Here is a 19,410-nt window from a genome sequence, read left to right as displayed (position 1 = left end):
GTCTCCTTCGATCCATGTCCCACCAATAAGTATTTAATATAACTATATTTGATATATGTTTTTCTTCTCTCTCATTTGATTAGTGGAGAGAGCAAACAGAACAGAAATTTTGGGATAGCATATTTTCTTCCCGGATAAGAATCAGTAGTCCTAAATGTTCACGTCTCATTTATGTCCATCAATCATACGAATGCACATACCCAGAGAGAAACTGAACATGAATTAAATAAATTTGAAATAAATAAAAATTATATCTTAATTTCATTGAAGGACAAAAATAAGACGTGTCATTTTCAAGGTGGGACATGTCATTTTCAGACAACTGATTTTTATCCTTCGCTCCTTAAATATGTCTTTTACTTAGGGAAGGATGAAGCTCAATTGCCAACTTATGGTTACTTACCAACTATAGCATGTTCCTTCAGTTCACGAAAGCATTCTACAACTTCACTCTACAACCATTTTAACAAGTAAAAAAGTGAAATTTGTTAATTAGACACAGAATTTCTAGCAATTTCATGACTACAAAATAAAGAAGTGGAATCATTAAACCATGTTAATTGTCCCACATTATTGGTTGATAGAGAATTAAAGTGGATTTTCCAATAAATTACTAATTTTGTTATCAATATTGGTATGATTCATCTCAGTTATATTTAAGGCACAATTTGTTATTAGATTTCAGATACCCTCCCATTTGACTTAATCTCTATAGAATATGCAATGGTTCTATTAGTTTCTTGAATTTTACAGTGAGACGTTTTGAGCGTTGCTAGTAGGAAGCGTTTTGGAACCAAAAAACACCCAAGAATTAACAATATTAGTTGAATTTTTTTAGAAAGAAGGCGGTATTCATCCTGACCTGTTGAATAAGGCCACATCTGAGAAGCTTCCGGAAGGTCTCAGAATGCAACCCAGGAACTAAGTTGTAGGAAGCTACTAGAATCGCTGATGCCGCAATTGAAGAAGGTCTGAATTTTGTGAATCTAATATCTGGTAATTCGTTCAGATTGGAAAAAAAATGCGTGCATTAGTATATCAAACCAAACAAATTCGTAGTAGTTATGATGATACAGAGCACAGACATATTTTGTTTCACACACTTGTATCAACAAACAGACTACCTCTTTGAGTTTCACAAATTATCCCAGAAACAGGGGCGATTAGTAGCCATTCGGGCTGATCTTCTGGCTTAACCAGAGGAAGGAGGAAATAAGCGAAGGTTAAGGCAGTCAGTGGTCGTACCCTCCATCGTAGGCCTTCCAAAATCTGAAGCTCCATCACCATAACGTCGGTTGCGTTCCCAACTTGGTGTTTGTCCTATATATCAGACATACAATTTCAGATAAAAAAAATACAAACAAAATGTAAGTGTATGCATATCCTGGGAGAGAATGAGAAACCAAGAAGTCAAGGAACGAGAAGTCAGAACGGCACATGCACATCTTGCTAGCAATTGAAACGCAGCAGAAGACAAATAACTTCAAATTACTTTCAAAACCTTCTCCGCTCTTTATCACCTGTATCAGATTCAAAATAAGTGAATCTACACACATGTTGGTGAATGATGATCCATTCAAATAAAATTGAAATCGAATAAATGTAACAATACCGGTATATTGCCGTTTCTAGACAAGAAACGATCAAAATAAGTGATCGCAAGGAACATCACGATCCAATCAACTCCAGCATCAGACATATACTGTTCTTTCAGCAACAAATTAAGAAATCAACCGATAAACAGGATCAAACATCAATATTATCTCATCGTTATCGTAATTGAATTGAATTGCCGAATTTAATTTAAATCAGTACATTAATTATACCTTTTCGATATCTGGCATTGCCATGGATCTGATGTCGATGGACTTCTTCTGTTTGTAGTAATTAGGATCTGCCATGAATTCGACCTCGAGTTCAATGAACTCCTGGATTAGAGCTTTATAACTGCTTTGATGATGGCGTGGTAATGGATTTGTTAGATCGAAATACATTTTCATTGATCGCAAGAAGATGTATCGCCGGAGTGAATGCAAGTATCGATCGGCGTTAAGATGTCTTCTCTGGAAACTGGTTCTTGGCGTACGGATAAAGCGGTTATTTGAAGCATGCAGAATTGCAGACGAAGGCGGGAACTGAGATGACGAATGAGAAATTTGAGTTTTTATGCTTAATCAAGCTCTTGTAACAAAAACATGCTTCAACATTGATTATAAAGAAATATAACTCTTCCTACAAATTCTTTAACCGAGTGTTTGGTGTCCAGACAGGACAGTACAAAACATGACATAATATAACATGATAAGATAAAATAACTATTCAACATTTGGTAAGATAAAATTAAACAAAACAGAACAAGTAAAATGACAAATTTACCTTAACGAGTTGTTTATTTTAAATAATTTATGTAATTTATTAAATTATAATAAAATAATTATTTTTTATAACAAAATGTAATATTAAAAAGTTTTCGTCAAAACAATTAAAATGACACAAAGTAAAAAGTTTATGTAGTTTCTAATATTTTGTTTTTATCTCTTTTCTACTTTATTTTTTATTATTAATATATAATAAATTACATAAATTAATAAAAATATAGAAACCATATAAAAATAATATTTTGAGAATAGTAAAATGAAAGTCTAAGAAACATAAAATACAATAAATAAAATTTAAAGAATGAATAAAATGTAAAAAAGAAACCTATTTGATGTTTTAGAAAAAAATTAAGTTTTATTTTGAGGTTATAGTGGTAAAATATAAGTCTGTCCCACCTTGTTCCACCCTCTTCCATGGGGTAAGGGTGGAACAGATATGTTCCACTCTACTTCTGTCTGTTCCACAAATGTCATATCAAATATGGGATAGGGATTTTTGTCATGTTCCGTCTTGTCTTGTCCAATGTTCCAAACGCACCCTAAAATCATTGGTCTAAAAAGCTCGACGTATCAGCCATTGTGGTATCTGTTGAGTCAACGTTTGTGTCTAACATTACGTGAAACTTATTTAGCAGTTTTTATAACATGGTATTTGATTTTTTTTATTTGTTAGTTTTTAATATATAATATAATTTAAATCGTTTAATACGATTAACACATTCAACAATAATAGAAAACATACGACATATATAAGACACATTGGAAAATGTTGTGGCCTCACTGTGGCTTCTAGGGATGGTGATTTGCCCCGATCCGGTAGGGAACCCGGTTCACCCGACCCGAACGGGGACGGGGATTCCCCGCTAAAACGGGTCCCGGGGTCGGGACCGGGGATCCCCGGTAGACACAAACCGGGGATGGGGAATGTTACTCAAAACGGGGCCGGGGATCCCCGGTATAATCAAACTAAAGCATACTTTTTACCGGGGATTGACCGGGGTTTACCGGGTTTTGACCGGGAATTGTTAGAATTTGACCAGGGACGAGATGATAATCCCCATACCCGCCGGGGGCCGGGGCCGGGGGACGGTATTACAAACGGGGGCCGGGGCCGGGGATTACAAAACCCACCCCATCCCCGCCCCGTTGCCATGCCTAGTGGCTTCTAAAGCATGAGGTAGTAATTCATGCATTAATATTTGTTTTTAGATTGTATGCATAAAAAGACAGTATCTTATGTATTTAAAGTTGTTATAAAACATGTATCAACTAAGCCTTCTCAAAGCATTTCCTAGAGACGGTCCCAAAATAACCACTTTTACGTCTTTAACATCTCTTTCCGAAATTTTCAAAACATCATTGTGCCCTTCTTTTTGGGGCAAATTACATGAAAAGGTAACGTAATTTAACTTGATTCTTATTTTGGGTAACAGTATTTTCAAAATTTACATTTTGATACTTAAGATGTAAAATTTTAAACATTTAAGTACTCGAATAACCGGTTGAAGACTAATTTTAGGTTAAAAAAGTCTATGTCACTGATCACGTCAGTAAACAATACTGAATTAGATAACACATCACTCGACATATTAACATAATAATCGTTTAATATTTCAACCAATTACCTAAATATTTAAAACTTTAAACCTTATGTATCAAAATAAAAATTCTAAATAAAAATCAAGTTAAAATAGGTTCCACACGTTATATGTTTTATTTTCGATATTATTTTAATATATGTGCCACGAATCTTCCATCGGGGACTCCAAGTCTCAACTCCCCACTGCCATTTTAGGTCTTCTTGCTTTCTTCCATCCCCAGGTCAATCTGCATAGAGCTCCAACTCCTCTCATGGCTGCCATTGTTACTGTTTCTCCGGCGACTTCTCTTCAAGTAAGTTTACTGTTGGAATTTGCATAAGGTTTCTAAAATAGACTCCGATTCCATGTTTAATAGTGCCTGCTATTATTCATTCTTCTAATTTATTTGAATTTTAATTCGAGATTTCGAGTTGATTTGAGTTCCACAGTGTTGTTCTAGGAAGAATGGAGTTTTGTCAGCTACCAAAGCGCTAATGCCTAAATCGGCCAGATCTCAATCGGAGGGAAGGAAAAAGGAGATGAAGGTCATGTGCCAGGCATCAAGCATCTCCGCCGACGGTTGTCCAGAAATGGAGAGGAGGAAGCTCATGAACTTGTTGATATTCGGCGCCATTGGTCTTCCCGCTGCCGGCATGTTGGTCCCTTACACAGCTTTCTTCGCCTCACCTGGGTTCGTTCTCTTCTTACCCTGATTCGTTTTTCACATTTCATCAATTTGTCGATAAATTTTCAAAAAATAAACAAATAAAAGGAAACTATTAGTTTTTGTGGGAGTAAGGGCGTTTGGTTGGTTTTCATTAAGTAATGTATGAAAAAAGTTGTACTTATGGATTAATCTTTCTGTTTGGAAAGTTTTTGTGTTTTTAATTGAGAGTGGCAAGAGTGGTCAGTACGAATATAACGTGGCTTTTTATATAAAGCCAAAACTTACTGAATAAACCACTTTCTATATCATTAAGCTATCATCAAAGAGTCATGTATAGCTGACTTAATAACCAAATAAGCTGTAAGTATTGTTAAGCTCATATTAGCCCATGTGTTAGCAGTTTAAGGGGACTTGCAACTTATTCGGTCAGCTATAGATGAATGTTTTGTTTGGTAGTGGGCTAGTGGCTTTAATGATACAGAAATTGGGTTATTCAAGCTTTCGGGGGAGGTTTATGCAGAAAGCTAGGTTTTTTTTTCCAAACTGCCCTTCTCGATTAGAAAACATCCTCATTCCATTTAACAAAAAGCCCTCACAAACAAAAACCTTCCGAATCTATTTAGGCACACATATAGCTTTATCCATATAGGACGTAGGAAAACCAACCAAACAGCCCAAGATATTGTTCTGATGCAGGTTAAGCATTTGCCCAAGCTCATTGTTTATAAATGACCACAAGATCATGTTCTACAATGTTTGTATGCATGTTTTGTATTCAGCTATTCGGTATTGGATTACTGGACCCACTGCTGTGTAACATGATTGATGACTCCCAAGAACAAAAGCAAGATTATGTTAGAATCTGTAAGGGAAACAAAAAACACAACGTAGTCGATCAGTTTTCCAACATTCATGGTCTTATCTGGCGGTATGTACCGAACATAAACTATTAGGAGAATATAGGCAGAAAATAGATGATGCAAGAAACCTGTGACCCTAGCTGCCTAACCATCATAACCATAGTCGTAGTCTAAGCTGCCTAACCGTCTTAACGGCACTCACGGTCCAAGTTCTTTTAATATTTCTTGTTTGTGCAAAAAGAGTTTGTAACCAGCAAACCCTGTGCTGGAATGCCCCACCTCACCTCAAGGGCATCAAATAATGTATGCAAACTACACCTCTACTCCAAATAGTAGAGAGCGGTTGTTTCATGAAGACCTTCAGTTTGTGAAAAAGTATGTGAAAGAAAGAAATAAGCCCAAAAAGTTTAAGGAAATATAACAAAGAAGGAAGGCTTCGAAAATGAAGAACGTTTTACCAGAAAGACGTAAGATAAAATTGGAAAAGCTAGTTATGAGAGTTAAAATCATGTATTCAAAGGTCGTAGGTGGTTGGCTTAAGAGCTCAGTGCCCATAAGAAGTCAACCCCAAGTGAATTAAAACTTTCACCCTGCGGTTGCAAGACTCTAACCGCCTTAACCGTGCTCATTGTTCAAATTCTTATAAAATTTATTGTTTCTTATATTGCGGCGATTGATTCTTATGTGCGGGGGAATTGAAGCAGATCAGGTGGCTCTGGAGGCGGTATCGTTGCCAAGGATGAGCATGGAAACGATATCATCACATCACAATGGCTAAAGACCCATGGGCCTGGCGATAGAACCCTTACTCAAGGCTTAAAGGTAACGAGTTCAATCCAACTACCCGTTTATAAATAGAGTTTGAAAAAATGCAGAATTCTGTAGTTCAGAAACTATTTCCAATTGTTGAATAGAAAAGTACGTACTTTGTATGTTATCTTTAGGGAAATTGCGTAAAGACTGTCATCTGAAAATTGAGTTTATGCAAATGCTTAAGACATTTGCGTAAACTCTGGAATTCAATTGAAAAAGCGGTTAAAAACTGAAGTTGGTTGCGGAGATTGGCTATTTTGGTCAATTTCCCGTTATCTTTATATGTAATTTTCCATCCTATTCTTTAGGATAATTGTCAAATATGCATACATCCCATCCCCGGACCCCACCTACAAATGAAATATACTCGGTTTGTTTGATTTATCTATAACTTTGTGCATGAAAATTATAGGGAGACCCCACGTATCTAATGGTTGAGAACGACAAAACTCTCGCAACTTATGGAATCAATGCGGTCTGCACCCATTTGGGTTGTATCGTGCCATGGAACACAGTAGAGAAGAAGTTTGTATGCCCCTGCCACGGCTCTCAGTACAATAACGATGGCAAAGTCCTTAAGGGTCCTGCTCATCTGGTAAGTCGCTTCACCGACCTATAAATATGTACAAGTTTTAATGCACAAGGTACACGTTTCTAATGCACCTTTGTTTGGTAGCAGTCTTTGGCTCTGGTTCATACAGATGTAGACGACGATGAAAAAGTGGTGTTTGTTCCTTGGACGGAAACCGATTTTAGAACAGGCGATGCTCCATGGTGGTCGTAAAACCCGCCCTCCGGCTCCTCTAACACGGGTTTTGTTTCTTATGATTCGTTTTCGCTTGCATTTTATTAGATTTAAGCAAGTTTTGACGATTTGGAGATGTAGAACTAGGTAACCTAGTTTAGTAGGGACTAGAAGCTTGAGTTAATGTGGAGAACAGAGAGGGTTAGAGAGCCGACAGATACGGCAACAATATCCGAAGATTGTTAGGATGGGATCTTGTCGTAGTTTTTTTTTTTCCAATAACGTGCTTTGAGCGGTTTATTTCCTGTTTTACACGTTCTCTAAAATAGAGAAAAACGAAGTTTATGGAGGGTTTTTTAGGATCCCGAGTCTCCGAAAATATCTCAAAAAGTTTCTTTAAATAGAGGAAGGTGGAATTTTTTTTTTTTGAAATTTGGAGAATTCTCAAAAATAAAGACGTCAAAACAACTAATGAAATAAATGGAAAATGGGAGAAAATAGTCCCGAAAATAGAAATGAATCCTAAACGATAGGGACTAAAACCGCAATTTCAAAACCTTAAGGATGAAATCCAAAACTTGTGACAAACCACAGGGACGAAAAACGTAATTTATTCTGAAAGTTGAGATATACATGTTTGAGAAGTAATGTTTAAACAAGTGTTGTCGAGGTATTATTATTCATGTTGAAATATGTAGTTATTTTTAAACATGTCTTTTAATAGTTCCATTAAGAGTCAGTCTCTAAATCGTCAAAAGGTGAATCTTGTTTGGCCAAAAAAAATTTGTTTCTTAATTGTTTTAAAACCTTTTGAATGATTTTGTATCCTGGATCTCTCTTAACTATTCGGCGCAGTAATTTCACAGTAAACAATTACCAAACAATTATATTTCATTTTGCACTGTATTATGAGAGTCTTTTAATCATTTTGATCACTTAATCATTCTGCAACTATCAAACAGTCCCTAAGAGGTAATGAATCGAAGAAAGTATGCATATACCTCTTGTGAAAATACACTGCCAAGAGTTTTGACAGGTTCTTCATGAGCGTTTTCCAAGTCATATATATATAAATTGAGTCACGATCAAGGCCGGATCTAGCATACAAATGGCGGAGGATGGGCCCCCATAAAAGAAGAATTATTAATTACTTAGGTTAAACACAATTTTTCTTTAACTTTCTGCTAGTTCCTCCAGTAATTTCTAGCTTGAGCCTTCCACCACCCAAAAAAATTACTTTGAAATCAACCAAAAAAGCATCTCAAAATCAACAACAAAAACACAAAAAGTCCTTTGAAATCAACCAAAAAACTTTAAAAATCCCTTAAAACAATGCAATTAGGCTAAGAACATACCGACAACTTCGCGGGGCCTTTGATCTATCTTAAAGGTGCCTCCAATAGACAAAAATCCTGAATTCGCCACTGGTCAGTGGTTTTTTTTAAAACATGTTCTCATGAGAGAAGAAAATTGCACAAAAGTTCATATTATATGTTAAAAAAGAAACGGTTACATCTTCCAAAGAAAGTATTGCTTATATTTAGGTGGTCTAAATTTGAAATGCAGACCACTTTCTCGTCGATGTGTCATGAACATGGAGAACATTTTTTAAGAGGCAAACAAATTTCATTAGAAGACGAAAAATAAAGTACAATTTTAAGAGTCTTAAGAGACTTAGATTTTGTAAGGTGTAGAAAAACCAATCTAAACAAACAAAGTCAACCAAAGAAGAGAAAAAAAGACGACATAAACCGAGACATACCACCTTGTAATGATGATTATAGTACTCGTGACCTCGATGCTAAACTATTCATATCCATCGTATCCAAAATTTCCCGATAGCCATGAAGTCTAAGAGATATTATTAGTACATTTTGACTGTGACGAAGCCCATACAAAAATAAGAGTAGTAGACACCACTTGTTTTTATAAAAGTTAAAGTGGTAATTATTTTGATATTTTATCGAGAAGGCTTGGATCTGATTCCAATAAAAAACAATCTGTATAGGAAAAGCATAGGGATGTGCAGAAAATAACCGATCCAATTGGAACCGACTGATTCAATTAGAATTGACCGACCATAATTGAATATCCAATTGTAATTGGATCGGATAAGGTTGAAAATTTCAACATCCAATTTGGATCGGTCAGTTCTCAGATGGCAGTCCAAAACCGAACCAATCATCATCTAATTAATCATCTGATGACCATCCAGTTGTCCATCCAACCATCATCCAATTAATTTATTTTCAAATTGTTTAAATCGGAATTTGTTTTATGTGAGGTTTTGAATTTTTTACTTACCTTGTGTTGGTTTTAACACATATTAAAATTGATTAATCGATTTGTATCATTGTTGAATAATTGGATTGAATTAACATATTGGATGGATCCAATCCCAGCAGACCATCCATTGGATATCCAATAAAAGTATCCAATTGATGGAACCGAACCGATCCAATCATCCATTGGATTGGATCAGATCGTTATCCATTATTAATCGGATTGGATCGGTTGACAAAATCCAACATCCAATGGATGATTGGATCGACTCGGTTCCCCTTACATCCAATGGATGTCAACCGATGAACAGTACCAAGAAAACATAGAATGATCATATTTTAAACACCATGTGCATTTGGAGACCTAACGTAATGTTGCTACAAATCTAAAAAAAATCATTGGTTTATTTTAATTCACAATCATTGCGTTAAATGTTTTTATTTATGATAACTTCAAGGGTAGTGTTCGTCTCTCCGATTGGGTTGAACTTAAACTCCAAAGGTCAAAAGTGTCTGCAGGTCTCAGGTTCGAATCCAATAAGATATAAAAAATTCCTTCTAGTCATGGTGGTTCAAATGTGGTGATTCTGGGCTACCCGAACGCGGGTAATCACCCTAGAATTAGTCGTTTCACATAGCGGACTGGTTATCCCATGTTAATAAAAAAAAAAGATACTATAAATTTGGTCTCTAGAATTAGTCATTTGACTTATTTCTCTAACGGTTGTTAGAAAACTCTGTTAAGTGAGAGACATTTTCGTCCTTTTCGATTTTTAGATTTACCTGATTAAAATCTATTTTAAGATTTTGATTGGTTAAAACAACAAATAATCGATAAAATGACAATAATATCTTTTATTTAACAGAATCTTTAAAGATCGTTAGAAAAAGGGGCCAAATTCAGACGTCTTTTATAAACTACAATGGTCATTTTATAATAATTCAAAACTGTAAAAACGAAAAGTATTATTTCTTTATAAACCATAACGACCAAATTTGTAGTTAATTGTTAATATAAACACTAGTTTGGCAGTTGCTGAATGATATGGTACAAAATGATTAAGTGGTCAGAATGATTAATAGACTCTCATGATATAATGCAAAATGAAATATAATTGTTTGGTAATTTTTTACAATGAAATTAGAGCGTTGAATGATTAATAGAGACCCATGATACAAAATCATTCAAATATTTTTTTTTTGTCAAACAAGATTCATTTCTTAATAATTCAAAAATTGTCTCTTAATAAAACTATTAAGAAGTAAATAAACAATCCATGACTTGGGATAATGTGAGACCATAGGTTTTTCGTGAGACTTGTAAGACCAATTCTTAACACTTGGATTAGATCTACAATCTGACAATATAAACATTGATAAACACCACAAGACTTCTCAATATTCACAAAATTGTTACCGTACAACTTTAGACCATTAAATAATTAGCTTATAAAGTTTATCAATAAACATAAATTAAATTTACAGGTCTTACAAAAAACTATTGATCTCACAAAATCCTTTTGATCTCACGTGAATCCAACCCAATCAATCTATCAAATTCGATGTGAGTGATGATAAATGCATTATTAGCCATTAATGCGATATCCAGCGTGGGCCAGAAGGGATATCATCAACAACTCACCTCACCGCCCTCATCAATCATCACATCACTCCCTTCCATTTTTAATATTTTAATTTCATGTTTTTCTTTATTTAATATATAATCTTAATAAAAGTAACCCATGATTGGATATTAAAATTATTTATTTTTAAATCCAAAATAAATCTATGTATCAGAATTCCATATCATTAAATATTTATCAATTTATCCAATAAACAAATCTAAATTTTCAATGAAAATAAATATATTTTTTTATTTTTTAAAAGTATTTATATGCTACCAATACGTATTTATTACATGTATCAACCAACCAACCGAATTCATGACAAGTGTCTACAATACAAAATATCATGGGGATCTGAGTTCAATAGCATGCAAATTATTAAACATAGTAACATATTCAAACTTTTTGGGTTGTTTGTTTACCTCTTAGGGATTGTTTGATAGTTGCTGAATGATTTGGTAAAGAATGATTAAGTGTTCAGAATAATTAAAGCGCTCTCATGATATAGTACAAAATGAAATTTAATTATTTGATAATTATTTACAATGAAATTAGAACGCTGAACAGTTAAGGGATGTCCAAGATATAAAACCATTTAGAAGGTTTTAGAACCATTAAGAGACAAACTTTTTTTTACCAAACAAGATTCATCTTTTAACGATTTAGAGGTTGTCTCTTAATGGAACTATTAAGAGGTAAACAAACAACCTCTTAATAATTCCATTAAGATGCAGCATCTGAATCGTTGAGAGATGAATCTTGTTTGACAAAAAAAATCCGTCTCTTATTTGTTCTAAAACCCTATGAATGATTTTGTATCATGTGTCTTTATTAACCGTTCAACGCTATAAACAATTATAAAACAATTATATTTCATTATACATTATATTATAAGAGTCTCTTAATCATTTTGACCACATAATTATTTTGTACCAAATCATTTAACAACTGTCAAACAACCATTTTATCGAGTGGATATATCTTATTACAATGAAATTAGGACGCTAAATGGTTAAGGGGGTTCGTGATACAAAATCATTCAGATGATTTTAAAACCATTAAAAGATGAATTTTTTTTTACCAAATAAGATTTACCTCTTAATGATTCATAGACTTTCTATTAATGAAATTATTAATATGTATATAAACAACCACTAACTTAATTTTTTTTATCAAATAACAAATCAAATACATAAAGGTATAAAATTTTAATTAAAAAAAAATTGGATCAAATTTGGAAAAAAGATAACCGAAAAAACCACCTGGCCTCGGCTCAAGCTTACGCGGCGGCGGCGGCGGCTTCACCATATTTGCTAGATGAAAGCTGTTATTGTTAACGTGGCTCATGTTTACTGGGTAGTGATGACACGTCATTGATCGCTAGGCGCCGCCGTCGGTTTTATCATGGAGCTGTGTTTAATCATGGAGTAACCACTTCATGGTTCAAACAGCTAGGATATACCTGCTTATTATTATTAAATTAAAATGGCTCCACATTACTTTGCATAAATTACACTTAACCCCCTAAACTATTTTTTTTAATTGTTACAATCATAATAAATCTAAAAGGATCTTTTAGTTTTGGTACGGTACCAAGTTTTTCTTAGTATCGTGTATCAATCAATTATAATTGATATATAAAATCTTATATTATGTACCAACTAAATGTACTTGGTACCAATTTTTTTTTTCCGGTCGGTACTGATTTGTACCAACTTCAAGTTATATATACAAAAACTTGTCATTTTGTTCAATGTTTGAGTAGCATTTCCAATAGATTTCCTATTTTGGAGACTGCAACATTGATTATAATATTAAAATACTATTGGTCCTATCACTTGGTAATCATTTTTGGGATGATCACCATATTTGGATAAAAAACTCTTCTCTATCCTACTTTCTTCATTTTGGAGATAGTTTTGAGAAAGCTGTTGGAGCAAAATATAGGCTCAAAATCCCTATTTTCTCCATTTTTTTCATTTTGGAGAAGCTGTTAGAGATATTCTAAATAATTAAATATGTATCATGACACTTCCATGATACACGATCTTCAATACCGTGTACCAACCAAGTTTGAATACTTGATATGATACTACCAAACGACTGTAACTGGTACCAATTAAGTTGGTACCGAATTAATTAGTACGATTGATATACATGTTGACTGGTTTGGTACAAAATTGCCACCCCTAGAAATTTATTAACGAGGGACCTTCTTTTGGAAACTTTTTAAATCGTGATATATTTGAGAACCAGTGGGTCATGTGCTATTTCATATGATTTTTTTCCATCTATGGTTAGAAATTAATGTAGTGATTTATATACATTTTTTTCACAATATGAATTTTTTTGACGTGTCTGTGAAACAAAAAAAATACACGTATAAGAGTTTCACATTATGAACCAGATACATATGAAACAAATATATGTTAATCAATATATTAAATTCTATACTTAGATGAAAAAAGATAATGTGAAAGAAAACTTCAAGGTGGAAGTTCTCATAGATCTAAAAAATTTAAGAGTTCTTAAATGAATAAGCCCAGTAAAATCAAGTAATTATTTGGAAAACATCTTAAATATGAACTCATATCAATATCCTTTGTAATAAAATTTCATAGGAGAGAGTTTTTCATAATGAACAAAACTTTGGGGTAGGTATTGATATACTTACAATCTATAGGGGGTGATATGTATAGAAGGCATAACTTTAGGGGCTATTATGTTATTTGTCAGGAAAGGTCCACTTGAGTACAGAGGTACAAACAGAAGGCAGAGAGCTGAAGTTCCTGATGCTTGCATGATGAACACCAAAGGGCGACCTCGGACATCAAAATTAAATTAAATTACGTTTCAAAATCATTCACTTGAAGTCCGTTATCGCTTTTACATAAGAAACGGAGGCCATAGCACCGCCGAAAAACTTGAATTCCGTCAACCGGAGATAATATACGTTGTTTGTATGGTGTGAATTTATCATAAATTAGGTGGAACTCTGTTATAAGTTAGTTATGCCTATCTCCGACCACCGCCGTTCTCATTCGGCGGGAAAGCCCTGGTTACTATGTCCGTTTTGGCAATCTGGAACAGCTTCTTCGTCAACGCAGAATCTTCAATTTCAGAATCAGAAAAGCCATGAAAACGGCGTTGCATCAAACGGTCGATCTTCCAACAAGGTATCGTCGGTGGCGAAATCGCTCCTACCAACTAGGCGGAGACTCCGCCTTGATCCGGCTAACAACCTTTACTTTCCTTGTGAGTAATTGTTTCAAGTTATCATGATCGTATGCTATCTTTGTATTGTTCGAATGTTTTGAATTCGAGGTAACCGGTTTACGTTTTTGACTGATTCAATCTTCACATTGATATTTCGTTTTCTTATGTACATTGATTGCATTTACCGTTGGAGATTTCTATGTTCGTAATAAATACATTAATTGATCAGTAATGCTACATGCTCGTAAATATCGTTCTAAAATCACATGGCAAAATCATGTGAGTTTGATTTTTGCATGAAGGAGCATTTTTAGGAGGAAGTTTAGAGTTACAGCACTACTCTTAATTGATTGACAAGGTTTTGATGGGATAAATCTTTTCCTTATTAGTTATTACATTTCTGATTGATTTACTACCGTTTTTGGTGTTGTAGATGAGCCTGGTAAACAGGTGAAAAGTGCTGTTCGGATCAAGAACCATAGCAGTTCTCATGTTGCTTTTAAGGTATTCCATTTAATATTTGCTTAAATTTATATGCCAATGGAGGATACAAGCATCCATGGACGTGTTATTTATAAGTTTGATGAATGGAGTTTCTTCAGCACAAAACTGATCTGCTGATTAACTTTTGCTAACTAAACCAATTGTGTTTTCTGGGTTAACGCCCTTAGTTTCAAACCACTGCACCAAAGAGCTGTTATATGCGACCTCCTGGTGGGATTCTGGCTCCTGGGGAAAGTATTATTGCGACAGGTAATCATCTCCCTTGTAGCATATGATGTTCCAAGTGAATTATCTGCATTTATGTGCTCACTGACATAAACTGATGACAGTTTTCAAGTTTGTTGAGCAACCAGAAAAAAACGAAAAACAGCTGGACCAAAGGAGCAAGGTTAAGTTCAAGATCATGAGCCTCAAGGTCAAAGAAGGAATTGACTATGTGCCTGAATTGGTAAGTTTTTTGGGATTTCTTGAGCATCTCATTAGTATCTTGTGAAGCTTTATGGTCAGCAATTTAGCTTTATTCTCGCATTCATTTGAACCTTCTCTTTGCATACAAGTCTGAAATTTTCATGAGAGCCCTTTGTGAGCAGTATGTGCAGGGCTATGTAATATCCATTGTAAAGTTTTCTATATCACAGTCAAAATTTCGATAATGAGTACGATGGGTAGTATTAGAGTGGCAGATGATATTACATGGAACTAGAACGTCGGTCATAAATGGGTTTTGTATGGATATGTAATTTTGTATCGTCAAGTTGCAAGAATGCAACCATGCTTCCACTTGATTAAAATTTCTTATACCAAGGTTAGCTGCCATCCTTATGGTACACTTTTCTTTTTTCATGGCCTTGATTGTTTTGGTACAAACATTTTGATGTCTTATGATTAGATGCTTACTTTCCACTAAATTTCATGTAATAGTGTGAGCTTGATGATAGCACTCAAGTATTGACACATATGTATTGCTAGATGAACTATGTGTGATCAACTTTGGAGATATAAACTTGTTTTTTTCTGGAAGACAAATCTTATTCAGAATATGCTGTTTCTTTTAGTTTTTACTCTACATATGAGTGGTGCAAATTTTCTGTTGGCATTTGTAGTTGATGCCTCTTTCCGATTGATTTGTGCTAAATTCTAAATTGATTGTATTCTATAGGCTGGGTGGATATTAGAAAATTATTATTTATGAAGCAATTACCATAGTAATTTTAAGATAAACTTTTTGTTCTTTATGAGGCAAGCGTTAGAGCAACCAATAAGCTTGCTCCCTTTGAGGGTTTGAACTGGCGGAACAGCCTCTTTGATAAAAACAAGGGGAAGCTGCAGACAGATTCCCTCCCTTATCCTTTGTAAAGCAGATGAGCTTTGGAGTGGTTGTGCTTTTAACATTATGTTCTTTTTCTTACAGTTTGAGGAGCAAAAGGATGAAGTAGTTGTCGAGCGAATATTACGTGTTATTTTCTTGAATGCGGAGCGCCCTACCCCTGTAAGTTGATGATTGCTTCTTTGTCAGTAATTAGTGCTTGTTTATATTAGCTGCATTCTGTTATATAATTGGTCATCATATAAAATTGACACAAAGATTGTTGCATTCAGGCATTGGAAAAACTAAAACATCAACTGGCTGAAGCTGAGGCTGAATTAGAATTACGCAAAAAACCTCAAGTGGATACAAGTCCAAAAGTTGTTGAGCAAGGACTTGTTATAGATGAATGGGTAAGTTATTGCTTCTCCTGCTGTGATCATCCTATTAGCATTCTGTATACAATGAAGCATGAGACTCGGTAATGTTCATTTTCCATAATGGCGTTCAGCCTCTTGGTACCAAATCCAGCCTTTTGAGTGAGACCTTCAGGTTAATTATGGGTTCCAGACTTGTGAGAAATGTATACAAACATACATCACATAATGTGCCTTATTAAAACGTACAATAAAATAAATATTCAGCATCCACACTCACTAAAACCCATTCAATACATGCCACACGGCTGTGCTTACAACTTAATAGTAAAACTGAGATGCTGAAAAATCTATAGTTTACAATGTTACCTTCTTTTGCAATTTGTATTAGTTCTGTCATCAGGCGGATTTAAGAATCTAACAATTTATGTGTGCATTCTCTCTATAGAATCTTCCATGCACTTTAATTAAGCATACAACTCGGTTCATCTTTGCTCTAAGTGTTAAGAGTCCCACATCGGCTAGACTTGGACCATTTCACATCCATTTATTTTGGAACTTCCCTTCTCTGTTCAAGGGTTATTTTGGAGAGTAAGTATGAAATTCCATATATTCTCACATAGTATCAGAACAAATTTCTATCATTCCGGGTTCTCATTTGCAAGTTCTTTTTTATACATTTGAAATTAAATATTTGATATTTATTCATAAATATATAATAATTATTGATGTTGAAAAAGTACATGGGACCCACAAAAAGGTTATTATAAGTTATAAAAACTACCATTGGGGAATTTTCTATGAGTTCTTAATTTGATGAGTTGGAAGTGGTCCGACAACAAAAAGTACAAAAAAATAGGCTCTTGTAAGAACCCCCATTGGAGATGCTCTTAATATTAGGCTTATTTTTCTTCCTACGATCAACAAATAGGACTACACTGTTTTGTTTGTATAAAACATTCATACATTGCTATATCTAACCTTACTATATCTAATATGTAGAGTAGTGTATAACACCATATCCAGCTATATTTTGATATAACTCCGTCACTAAGTTTTGTTACTTGATCTTTTATTTCAGAAAGAACGAAGGGAGAAATACCTTGCTCGACAACAGGTCGAGGCTGTAGATTTGGTGTGAGGAAGTCTCTCGTGTCGTAAATTTGTTATTTCATCTGTGACAGATATATCGGTCCCAATTCCACCATCTTGACTCGATCATGCACCAGTTATATATGTTGGAATTGGTAGAGGTTTCAGAGGTTTGTAGCAATGCTGGTCGATGCGTTAACATATGCATCAATCATTAGACGAGCATCGTAAAATGTCCTCCTGGGCCTTACCTAGTAAAATGATGAAACCTTATTTTTATCAATAAGTTCAAAATGTGTAACAATGTAATTCATACTTGAATAAATAACCATTTAAACTTTATTTTTCTTTTTATGTTTTTATTAAGTTCTATATCAAGGGGAAAGTTTAGTTGAGAACCGCATTTTCATTTGTGAACCGGGGAACCACCGAGAGGATAACATGTGTTCATTATTCATCATGAATAAATGTCCTGTACACATGACGTGACTTTTCTACCACATTTTGTGTGGTTCCCTGATTCACAATGGAAATGTGGTTCTCAACCGAACCTGCCACCAAAGATCGTTAATTGGCAGCTGATGTTTCCATATCAATTGTGTTATTTATTCACAGATTTGTATGTAAAAACGGAATTTAAGATTACTGGTTTTGTATCTCTACTGAATTTTATCGGATTGAAAATGAAAATGAAAACAGGAGAAAAAGACGAGACAGGATGGGTGGGTTGTAGTGGTACACTGAACAAGGTTCATAAGACAATACTCGATTGCGACATACCTGCATGGAGTCACAAGAATGAGACAATATAGTGTAGCCGGTTTCGGCAATTGGTTTATCTTATGGGTATTTAAAACACATTTATATTAAAATCATGTTAAATTATACATTATAATTAAAAATTAAGTTTTGATGTTGGTTTATGTGATGAGAAAGTTAATAGACAGGTTTACATTTAGCAATATATAGATTTACATTTAAGGGTCGTTTACTAAACGCTTACCTGGTAAGTGTTTACCAAGTAATTTTCCTTATCTGATGAACATGACAAAAGTAAAAAATCTTACCCGGTAAGCACAATGATATAGATGGAGAGTCTTACTCGGTAAGTGAGGGTGACGACTCTTACCCGGGTAAGTGTTTACCTAGTAAATTGTTGCATACGCTACCATTTTAATGTACTACAATCTTACACAGTAAAATAAATTATAATGTTACTCCTAAAAGTAAGTACTTATCGGGTAAACATTTAGGTAAATGGCCCCTTAGACTGACATTTTATATGTCCAACTCTTCTCCACACCTCCAAACTTTTCTAGCTCTATATAAACTAATAAACCTACCTTTCACATTCATAATGGTCTCAAAAAAACATACCCAAAAGCTTTCCCAACAGTAACCACATTCCAAGCCTCAAGAAGATAATATCTTCATCGTTTAACAAATCAATCAAACTCAGTATATCGTTCATCTGACTTCCAGAATTCCACGGAAATGAAGCTTGTCAACAAGGCTTGCTTTATCGTGACACTGGGAGCTGTAATTGGTTTGCGACATCTCTCGTTTAGATCCAGATCCCACACGCTTTGGCAAGCACTTGGTCCATCGGTGTCCCAAGCCAGCCAATATCCGGTTGCATTGGACCCCTCCGGCAAATCGAAAAACCCTAGAGATGTCGAAGAATCGTTGAGGACCGTAGCCTATTTGAGTTGTTGGGGTCCATATCAATAAGCTCAACAGTCTCGGAGCCAAGATCGATGAAACACGATCAAATTACTCTTCAAAAGAGTTTTCGAGAAAAGAATGAAGATTCCAATATAAGTTCAGAAGAAATGGTCGAAATCATAGCTGATATGAGATTCCAACAACAGTGTTCCATGTTTTTATCTTGCCTTTATGCTTCTTTTGATTGATATATATATATATATATATATATATATATATATATATATATAAGGTTGGGTT

General features: G+C 34.5%; 2 protein-coding genes across 2 annotated transcripts; both read left to right on the top strand.

Moving 5' to 3' along the window:
- The first annotated feature begins 4,204 nt into the window (after positions 1 to 4,204).
- Positions 4,205 to 7,331, top strand: LOC112507696 (cytochrome b6-f complex iron-sulfur subunit-like). Its single transcript, XM_025112361.1, has 5 exons — positions 4,205 to 4,271; positions 4,408 to 4,649; positions 6,190 to 6,307; positions 6,711 to 6,893; positions 6,978 to 7,331. Exons 1-5 carry the CDS (start codon positions 4,230 to 4,232, stop codon positions 7,080 to 7,082), a joined length of 690 nt encoding a protein of 229 aa, XP_024968129.1. The 5' UTR covers positions 4,205 to 4,229; the 3' UTR covers positions 7,083 to 7,331.
- Positions 7,332 to 13,722: 6,391 nt separating this feature from the next.
- Positions 13,723 to 17,794, top strand: LOC112506991 (vesicle-associated protein 4-1-like). The gene is made up of 7 exons (XM_025111367.1): positions 13,723 to 14,205; positions 14,600 to 14,670; positions 14,838 to 14,919; positions 15,000 to 15,118; positions 16,082 to 16,159; positions 16,270 to 16,389; positions 17,435 to 17,794. Exons 1-7 carry the CDS (start codon positions 13,962 to 13,964, stop codon positions 17,492 to 17,494), a joined length of 774 nt encoding a protein of 257 aa, XP_024967135.1. The 5' UTR covers positions 13,723 to 13,961; the 3' UTR covers positions 17,495 to 17,794.
- Positions 17,795 to 19,410: the final 1,616 nt, after the last annotated feature.

Source organism: Cynara cardunculus, assembly GCF_001531365.2.
Source record: "Cynara cardunculus var. scolymus isolate 2C chromosome LG 2, CcrdV1, whole genome shotgun sequence".
NCBI classification, from domain to species: Eukaryota; Viridiplantae; Streptophyta; class Magnoliopsida; order Asterales; family Asteraceae; genus Cynara; species Cynara cardunculus.
This window is presented reverse-complemented; position numbering and strand designations above follow the sequence as displayed.